The following is a 9,869-nucleotide window of genomic DNA, read 5'->3' on the forward strand; positions in this document are numbered from 1 at the left end:
ATCCATCTAAATAGTTATGCGTTTTTGTGCATGTAGGTCAAATAAATCCCTTCCCACTAATGTTGCGCCTCTATTTCAGGACAGTGACGGAGAGAAAAGTGACGACTTGGTGGTGGACGTGTCCAATGAGGTAAGACGGGCATTTAGCTGCTCAGACACATTCTTAAACAGGAAGGCTGCAAAGAACCCAAACACAGCCCTCTTTTGTCTGTCCAAGCCTCAGCACCTTTCACTGTGTTGCCAAAACGTCTGACATAATATTGGTTGTGTGCTTTGAGGCTGTTTACTTGGTGAATTTCCCTCTGCCATTCATGCAGAATATAAGACAAAGAACACAAAGAGAAAAGGGTGTGACAGGTGAATGAGAAGTGCATGCATATGTGTGAGGTGGGGGACGGAGGGGAGCATGAGCATACATCGGGATATTTATCTGTGTTTGCACATGAGGCCCCAGCTTGTTTGACCTACATGTAAATGCCAGTGGCTTTCCTCCAGCCTGTTTGCTCAGTCTTGCACTCTGTCCGTCTCGTTTAACTCTGCAGGACCCAGCCACCCCTCGAGTCAGCCCCGCCCATTCCCCTCCGGAAAACGGCCTGGATAAGTCCCGGGTGCTGAAGAAAGACGCCGCCCCCAACAGCCCCGCCTCCGTTGCGTCTTCGGGCAGCACGCCGTCGTCTAAGGCGAAGGACCACACCCATGTGAGTGTATCAGGATGATGAAACGAGGGGAGAAGGGAGGCTTATGGTGGAGGTGATGAAGCCTGAACTGACAGACTAAAGGAGCATTTGTCAAATGAAGTGGGTGGCTGTGTGAAAGAGTAATACGGAGGCTTAGGAGTTGGCTGCTGTGTAGGATTTGAGGGAGCAAAGGGGTGGATGTCTTTTCAGGAAATCAAACTCTATGGCTCAGTCCTATCAATCTCCTTTATGGCTTACCCAGTAAATGGTCATTTCTCCGTTGCTCTGAGGCCGTAAAGAACCCAGAGTCTCTGCAGAGGGATATGTGCTGTCTGGTTTTTGTTCGCCGTGTCCATAATCTGCTCCTCTTCCATCCTTATAAAAACCGACATTTAACGTGGCTTGAAATGTTTCACTACATAAACCATTTTACTGAATATTGCTAAAGATAATCAACACAGTGGCCATATTACTACTTCCTCTTACCATCATTATAAAACCCAGTTTCTTTCATTCCCTTATTAACATTAACTGGCAAGGGATGAATAAATAATTATTTGGGCCAACATCTTCCATAAGTCTTGACAAGCTTAGCTTCTAAGCAAAGGTTTATACCCTCATCCTGACACACTATCACACACTCACAACCACGGCTGTGACGAGCGCCCATGTTAGATTGGATTAACTCAAACTGTTCGCTCAGATTGTCACTCTGGATTTTCCTGCCTGTGGGGTGTTTTCGACTCAAACTTTGGAAATGGACAAAATAATTTCTCTGTTACAGAACGACAAGTCGTCGACACCGAGCCTAAAGTCCAACACGCCTACACCGAGGAACGAGGCCCCCACACCGGGAACCAGCACGACGCCTGGACTGCGGCCTTTATCGATGGGAAAACCGCCCGGCATGGAGGCACTAGGTAATTACTGACAAATCGGTTATTCTCCTCATTATTCACTATGTTTCCTGTAACAAAGCACCCTTTTTAACAAGCAAGTACACACAAGTTTCACTGTTAATGCTTGTGAAAAAAAATCTACCACAGTCTCACTATGTGGCTCCTGTGACCTTTCCTTTCACTGCTACAACAATTTTACTGCACTGACACTCATAAAACTAAAACCTAGGAAGAGTTTAGTAATGAGTTAAAGGGCATTTCCTTCTCACCATCAGCTGCCCCGGCCCTCCGTACTCCCCTGTCGATCGCTGGTTCTTATGCCTCTCCATTTGCCATGATGGGTCATCACGAAATGAACGGATCACTGACCAGCCCCGGTGTCTATCCGGGTCTCATCTCACCCCAGATGAGCGCCGCTGCAGCCGCCGCCGCCTACGGACGGTCACCAATCGTAAGTCCCACAGATTTTATGCTGAAATTCTCACCCAAGATGTAGAAAAAGAGATGCAACAAAGATCCTCCTCCAAACATCTGCACCACCATCTGCAGTAGGTTAAAATATTTGACTAAACATGGAGAAGCAACATTTAGTTTTATACCTCACTAATTTAGAACAAACTTAAGATCCAGAGAAAATCCTACTCGTTTATAGACTGTGGAGTATGTAAGAATGTAATATGAACATTCTTGTTCATATTACTAATCGAGAACAAACTTTAGATCTAGAGAAACTCCTATTAGTTTAAATTGTGTAGAACTTTAGTCTTTTTTTGTTATCTTTACCATTTTGTCTTTCTTTTGGTTTTGTTTGTATTTCCTTCTAGTTAATGTAAAGCACTTTGAACTGCTCTTCCTGCTGCAGTGTTTTACTTGTTTGTCAGACTTAATCTGCATATTTCAAGGGATTCTCCTGGAAATTATAGCTTGACCTCAAAATTTAGGCGTCTAAATCTACAGATTTGTTTCTACTTGAAAATAAACTTAAGCTTATTTGATTTCTTTATTTTTTTGTGCAGGCGGGGTTTGACCCCCATCCTCACATGCGAGCTCCAGGCCTGCCGGCCAGCCTCACCTCCATTTCAGGAGGAAAACCGTATGTTTACATTTTTGCTTTCGCTCTTTAACTACCGTAGATTTTATTCCCAGAACTTGACTCTCTTCCATCTCTGTTGTCGTTTCCAGAGCTTACTCTTTCCACGTGAGTGCAGACGGTCAGATGCAGCCCGTGCCCTTCCCTCCAGACGCTCTCATAGGCCCTGGCATCCCGCGCCATGCTCGTCAGATCAACACGCTGAGCCACGGCGAAGTAGTGTGCGCCGTCACCATCAGCAACCCCACGCGTCACGTCTACACTGGTGGAAAGGGTTGCGTCAAGATCTGGGACATCAGTCAGCCAGGCAGCAAGAGTCCTGTGTCCCAACTTGACTGTCTGGTAATCAAATGATTTCACATTTTAAAATGGAGAAACTGAGTCGAGTTAGCCTTACTCTACATTTATTTCAGGATGTGCAGCCATAAGGGGATCCCAGTGTGCTAATGAGATCTCAAAGTAATACATTAAGGCTTTTCTTGAGCATTAAATGTAGCCTGACTCTCCATCCCTCTACAGCTGTCCACAGATCCCAACAGATAGAGAAGTGAATAATTCAGTAAAATGTCTCGCTGCTGTGTTGAAATTATCCTTGGTGAAGGGGGAAAAAAAACCCTGCTGAGTAATGATGTTCTGATTGGCCAACCCTGTCTGCCATTACGCAGCTCATTACTTTCTCCCAACTGCCTCCCGTTTCTCATTTTGACTCGGTGTCTTCATGCTGTTCAGCTCATATGGCCTCCTACGCCCTTAAGGTGTGTCCAGACTGCAGTTTGGTTTTATAAAGCCATCAGGGTGCTATTTTAATTTGACCAATAGCTTCTACAGCACTGTTGATTTGTCTTTCTGCTCTTGTGGAGCCGGCAGCCCAACTGTCTCTCGTTAAAGTTGACATTCACATCTTCACTAGATAAAGTCAGCTGCCTCCCCTGGTAAAAAAAAAAGGTCTTAAAAGTGGATATGCTGCAATATGCTGGTTTCTCTATGATTTTTTTTTCTCATCTGGAATTTGCACATGTGTAGAAATTTATTCCAACCATTTTCATTCTTTTATCTTTTCCAGAACAGAGACAATTACATCCGCTCCTGCAAGCTGTTGCCCGACGGCCGCACCCTAATCGTCGGCGGCGAGGCGAGCACGCTGACCATCTGGGATCTGGCCTCGCAGACGCCCCGCATCAAGGCTGAGCTCACTTCCTCTGCTCCGGCCTGCTATGCTTTGGCCATCAGCCCCGATGCCAAGGTCTGCTTCTCCTGCTGCTCCGATGGAAACATCGCCGTGTGGGACCTCCATAACCAGACCCTGGTCAGGTCGGTACTTCGCTTAAACGGCTGTGTTTTGGACACAAGCCTGAGGGAAAACAATACATTGCACCGTTTCTTTTTATTATTGTGAAGAGTCAAAAGAAGGGCAAGAAATGTTTGGCAAATGTTGTATTCTCTAAATGGTAAATCTAGTTTGTTTTTGTTTTTTTTTAAGTTTAAAAAAATTATACAAATTTACTCAGACATATTTTTGATGCATCTAATGCTGAAACAATTAATTGCAAAGAATCAAAATAATCATCAACTAATTTTGTAATCGATTAATTGTAATATACAGACCAAAAAAAACTAAAAACTTTTTTCATAATTATGTTCTACCAGTGTTTCTCAAGTGGCATAGTTTGGCTTCACCTGGTTGAAGCTTTGTTAAAAATAAAATCTCCTGTTAAGCACCTTTTCTAATCCAATTATTAATTGCTTAATCCAACAGATCAACAGGCTAGTCCTACACTGTTTTGATGCAAAGTCGAGCAGAAAGGGGTTGAGCTTTTCACATGTTAATGTTAGAAGTATTTTTTTATCTGCAGACTCATGCTTTGCTACAGATTATGACGCGTTCACTAAAGGAATGCCATGCCACTTCATTTTAGGCAATAAAATGTTTATTTGCATTTTAAGTAAAATAGGTTTAAGTGGTTAAATGAAAAATCTTTTTATTTGAATAAACAATTACTAAAATAATTGTTAGTTGCAGCTCTAGATACATTCATGTCTTTTTTCAAGCGGTGAAAAAGTCATGTCTCACTTGTCTTCATGTGTTTTGTGCATTTCAGGCAGTTCCAGGGCCACACAGACGGAGCCAGCTGTATCGATATTTCCCACGACGGGACCAAACTGTGGACCGGAGGGCTGGACAACACGGTCCGCTCCTGGGATTTGAGGGAGGGCCGGCAGCTTCAGCAACACGACTTTACCTCACAGGTACAACTTGAACAATTTGCATTTCCTGCAAAAATGCAGTGTGAATGTTGTCAGCTGAATATTTTTAGTGGAAATTGCAGAAGTATTTAAAGTCAATTGCAGCAGACTTGCAGAAATGTAAAAAGTAGGTAAAAGCCTGCAAAAGGTTTCTACCTATAGAAGCTCTAATATAGAAAAACTATAGAAGAGTGAAAATCTTCTGTAAATGCAAAAATCCCACCCAGAGTGTTATAAGTTCATACAGAACACTGTTTACAAAGCTAAACACTATCGATTGTCTACTTGACTAGCATGTTGCTCTACCATTCAATGTTAAAACCCCCAGAAATGTAATGAGCAGAAACATTATAAAATAAAACAGTCTGCTTTGATAGAAGATTGCAAAGCGTTCTGCTTATATCATATGTTGAATGTAAACGGCAAGAAAAATAATTTTTAGCTCATCTAGTGCAGAGCAGCTTATATGCTGAAATTAGCCAAAGCATATTATAGATTATGCTAGATTATGATCTATAATTATGATTATAGATCATCAAAAGATGCAGATTTTTGTTTCCCACAAGTTAAAGTTTTCTTTCTGACAGCACAAATAAAATGTTACAATCTAAAACTATAGTTTCACAGACATCTGAATGAAGCTCTGCAGTAATGCAAAAGTGAATAGGTTAATGGCGAACCCATTAATATCACATCTCGTTTGTGGAAAAAAACTTTAGTCTTTCCTGGTTTATAATGATCATTTTGTTCTAGATATCCACCTAATAAACTACTGAACTAAAGTATTAAACAGTGCTGAAGCATCAATCATACTTTCACAGAAAATGAGTGACCCATGTTATAGATTATGCTAATAGATTATGATCTATAATTATGATTATGGATCATAATCTATTAGCATAATCTATAACATGGGTCACTACCATGGTTCCCAACATTAAATTGTTCCATCAAGTGTGATAACAGCAATGTGGAAGATGTTAGCTAAAAAGCTAATGTTAAATGCAATGCTGACCATCACTAGCATGTTTTCTAACATTGACTAAATTTAATAGATTTTTATAAAATGTAGTCAAAATAATTTCAGCTTAAATTTTAGCTTTGCAGCACTTACACTAATTAAACACACAGTGACATTTATTGGCAGTGAAGTAGACTTGCTCCAAGGTTCATTTATGTTTTTGTTGCAGATCTTCTCATTGGGCTACTGTCCCACTGGAGAATGGCTGGCTGTGGGAATGGAGAGCAGCAATGTGGAAGTGCTCCACCACACCAAGCCAGACAAGTATCAGCTGCATCTACATGAAAGCTGCGTCCTCTCACTCAAGTTTGCCTACTGTGGTAAGTGACCTGCAAAGAGCTGGAGAAAGTCCTATGGCGAAGGACAATCTTTAAATATCCAGAAGCAAACTGTTGGGGCGTGTAGACGTATTTACAAATTAAAACTTCCAACCCAAACTCTAGTCAGAGCCTGTGCTACTATATCTGGTTGTATGTGAACAGTTTCTTTCCCATCAGCTATGTTCTTTTGCTTTTATATATAAAATATTAATAACATGCAGCATTCAATGTCACAGTACAGAAAGTGAACATTTTATGGATTCATAAGGGTGAAATATTTCAAGTCTCCATTTCTTTTAATTTTGATATGACTTACAGACAATGAATACTCTGAAAAGGTTACAGCATATTCATAAAAAAGTTATGCACCAGCGACAGGGATTATGGCACCATTGTTGAGCAAAAAAAAAATCAAGAATACATCTTTAAGACCAAACACTAGATAAGATGAAAGCATGAAATATTTTACTATTTACGGAATCTCTACAAAATGAAGGCTTCACTTTCTGAGTCTGGCGAGGAATATTGCACTTTTATAGATTCTAATTTTTATGTCAAGTCGGACAAATTCTGAGACTGAATTGATCAGGTTACAGCAACAACACATTGCATTTTTCCATGCCTGCAGCAGACTGTAACTGGGTGGAAGATGGAAAAAAAAAAACTGAATACCTGAATTTGATGATATTTTGATAGTTTTATGTGAGCAGAGTTTTAATAGTCTCTTCATTATCTGGCAGCACAGGGAAGACTTCAAAACCTATAATAACAAAAGGAGATGATTCTGCACAATTTTACTTTTAATGAGCTGTAAATTACACCGGTTTTCAGACACCAGTGGGCTGATGGTGGTTTAAGTGTCACTTCCCTGATGTGTGTAGGGCTAGTGGTTAAAAATTTCAAACAACAATCATTTAACAGCAAATCAAGCGCTTCGAAAATGTTCGTTCGCATTAATGTATCCTCAGAAACCAATGAGCACAGCCTCATCTCCTCCACCAGCGAACTGATTCATTCAAATGAGACCAGAGCTCTTAGTGTCACTGATTAAATCAGCAGCCAGCTAGCGAGTTGGTTAATTAATCAGAGGGTCATTTGAATAATTAACTGGGTTAGAGCTGCAAGTCTCCTTCATTATGTGTTTTATGATTGTTGATGAGGTAATTAAAGTAGCACATTTAAAACGATTCCAGTTGCTCTGTTATGTCTGCGAGGACCCTTACCTGCAGTGTGTTAAAGGTGTCTCATCTGTGCCTGTAGGTAAATGGTTCGTGAGCACGGGGAAGGACAACCTACTGAACGCGTGGAGGACTCCTTACGGTGCCAGCATTTTCCAGGTGATGATCGCAATTCTGTAATATTTGACCAAATGCTGCTAAATCAATACAATCACATGAAAAACATTAGTGGCTTAGTTCCATGTTGTTGTCCTGAAATAAAGAAAACAGTACTACAGCTATTTCAAACAGATCGATGGGGTTAAAGGTTTCTCGGATCGGGAGGGTCTGCGTAAATAAACCAGCTGTTTGTGACGACTGAAAATGAAGTCAGTAAAAGTGTGTGGAGCCAACAGTGAACAGGAGTCACTTGCACTGAAATTTAGTGCTTGCTTGGCAAACCAGTTTAACCTTGACGATATGTCACGACCACGATGAGCAAACTAAACGTTTTGACTGTTTGTGTTTACTTCCAGTCGAAGGAGTCGTCGTCCGTCCTGAGCTGTGACATTTCTGCAGATGACAAATACATCGTGACAGGATCTGGTGACAAGAAGGCGACAGTCTATGAGGTCATCTACTGAGTTTATTGTCCTGCTTCAACATGGGCTGCAACAGATTGAAGCAAACGACATTTTTCTCTGACTTATTTTGGAATTCAGCTGCGCTATTGGCCTGTGGAAACTCATACTGGAAGGATTTTTTTAAATCTCTTGTTTTAGGGTTGTACTTTTTTTTTTTTTTTGGATGTGACGGGATGGAGCGGAGCTTCATCTCTGAGAAATTAATTCCTCAAAACATGTACATTGTGTACATACTGGATTAAATAAGACATTTTATATATTATTAAAGTATATATATATATATATATATATTTTCATGTCCTGGGTGTACTTGTGACCATTGTTTTGGTCGCTCTCGTCTGAGAGAGAAACCAGAACACGAACTGAAACCTTTTCAATTATTGCACCCTGATTGTTTTCTAAAGCACATTCTGCAGGCTGATCTTTCCAGGAGTCAAACAGAGGAGCCTGAATCTTGCAATGTTGAACATTTCATGGAGATTTCTTTTTTTTTTTTTTTTTTTTTTTTAAACCGGCCTTACGTCACAACGCTCTTAAAGGACAAAGCATGGTCGGATTCAGGCGGACCCTCCACAGGAACAAGTGGGACGTTGATTCAGGAGAAGAGACGGATGTAAATTTCCTTCCTGTATAAAGAACTGTACACGTGTCCTAATGTTCTGGTCTGTGTGTGCTTTCCCTGTTTTTGTTGATCGCCTGTGGCAGATGGGGGATGTTACAGCTCAGTCTAACCCTTGGACCTCAGTTGGCAGCAGATGCCACGAACTGAATGACTGTGCGCTTTTTTTTTTCTTTCTTTCTAACTTGACGTACTGATCTCTCGCTGCTCCACTGATTTCTATTCAAACTGAACTCCAGCAATCCGGTCCGTGCTGCTGGGATTCCTGTGCCCTTTGCATCCCACCGATATTCCTGGAATATGTGTATTTGGCTGTGATGGAGAGGAAGGCAGAGTCGGTCTGTCTTCACAGAAATGTTCAGTGCCTGAAAATGCTTTCAAGGACAGAGGGAAGCACACTTACATGTAAACACATGCGGTGTTAGCGAACGAAGCTGAGGGTTAATACTTCTGGTTTGTTTTATTGTGCTTCTCATCCTGCCGGCATTTACAACTTAAGGGGCAAACTGCACCTCTGATTCACACCAAAGTATGTAGCAACTGCTGTCAGCACTGAAAATAAATGTACAGTTGTTAATGACTCAATAAAACAGTTTTTTTCTAGAAGGGCTTGCCTCTTTGTGGCTTCGAGCTGGGATTACTGATGAAGGTAACTTCTTTTGAGCCGATTATGGCCGACTCAACAGGTTTCTAGACTGAGACCAAGATGAAGTTCTGATTGTGTTTAGGTTAGAACACATTTTCTCTTCATAAAATAACACCACAACTTTTTCAATTATTTAAACACATGATTTGTGGTAAAGAGGTTCAACACCATATTATGTATATAGAGAAACATCCACAGCAGGAGATCTGAGCTTCAGTGCTTTATTGCAACTGTGGCTTGAATTCATAGTTTTGGAAAAAATGTTCACCACCAGGTCATTTTCTCAGAACTTCAGCAGCTTTTTGGTGAGAGCTTGACTTTACGCTACCATTTCCTAATTGGTGCAGTCATCACTGTTATCATTAGACCTGGACTTAATCATTGACTATTCAGCTATCCCAAAGATGAGCCTTAAATTTTCCTCCAAATATTTCTGCGTTTAAAATTGTTTTAGCTGAGCACTTTCTAGGCCCGTTTATACATTTCCCGTTCTCTAATTATCAAGGCACCCTGTTCTGAACAACCTGTTCTACCCAGATTTCCAGGGTGGAG

General features: G+C 41.0%; 1 protein-coding gene across 7 annotated transcripts in view; it reads left to right on the forward strand.

Moving 5' to 3' along the window:
• LOC114143005 (transducin-like enhancer protein 3-B) overlaps window positions 1–9,277 on the forward strand; it is a 29,843-nt gene extending 20,566 nt beyond the window's left edge. For all 7 annotated transcript variants that reach the window (XM_028014679.1, XM_028014684.1, XM_028014680.1 and 4 more), the window contains exons 11-21: window positions 80–130; window positions 543–698; window positions 1,462–1,597; window positions 1,852–2,027; window positions 2,593–2,669; window positions 2,759–3,008; window positions 3,730–3,977; window positions 4,766–4,913; window positions 6,101–6,251; window positions 7,512–7,588; window positions 7,945–9,277. In XM_028014679.1, the coding sequence (XP_027870480.1) occupies window positions 80–130; window positions 543–698; window positions 1,462–1,597; window positions 1,852–2,027; window positions 2,593–2,669; window positions 2,759–3,008; window positions 3,730–3,977; window positions 4,766–4,913; window positions 6,101–6,251; window positions 7,512–7,588; window positions 7,945–8,052 (1,578 nt within the window). In that variant the 3' untranslated portion in view covers window positions 8,053–9,277. The remainder of the gene's footprint in view (window positions 1–79; window positions 131–542; window positions 699–1,461; window positions 1,598–1,851; window positions 2,028–2,592; window positions 2,670–2,758; window positions 3,009–3,729; window positions 3,978–4,765; window positions 4,914–6,100; window positions 6,252–7,511; window positions 7,589–7,944) is intronic.
• Window positions 9,278–9,869: the final 592 nt, after the last annotated feature.

The sequence above is a fragment of the Xiphophorus couchianus genome, chromosome 4 (assembly GCF_001444195.1).
Source record: "Xiphophorus couchianus chromosome 4, X_couchianus-1.0, whole genome shotgun sequence".
Lineage (NCBI taxonomy): Eukaryota > Metazoa > Chordata > Actinopteri > Cyprinodontiformes > Poeciliidae > Xiphophorus > Xiphophorus couchianus.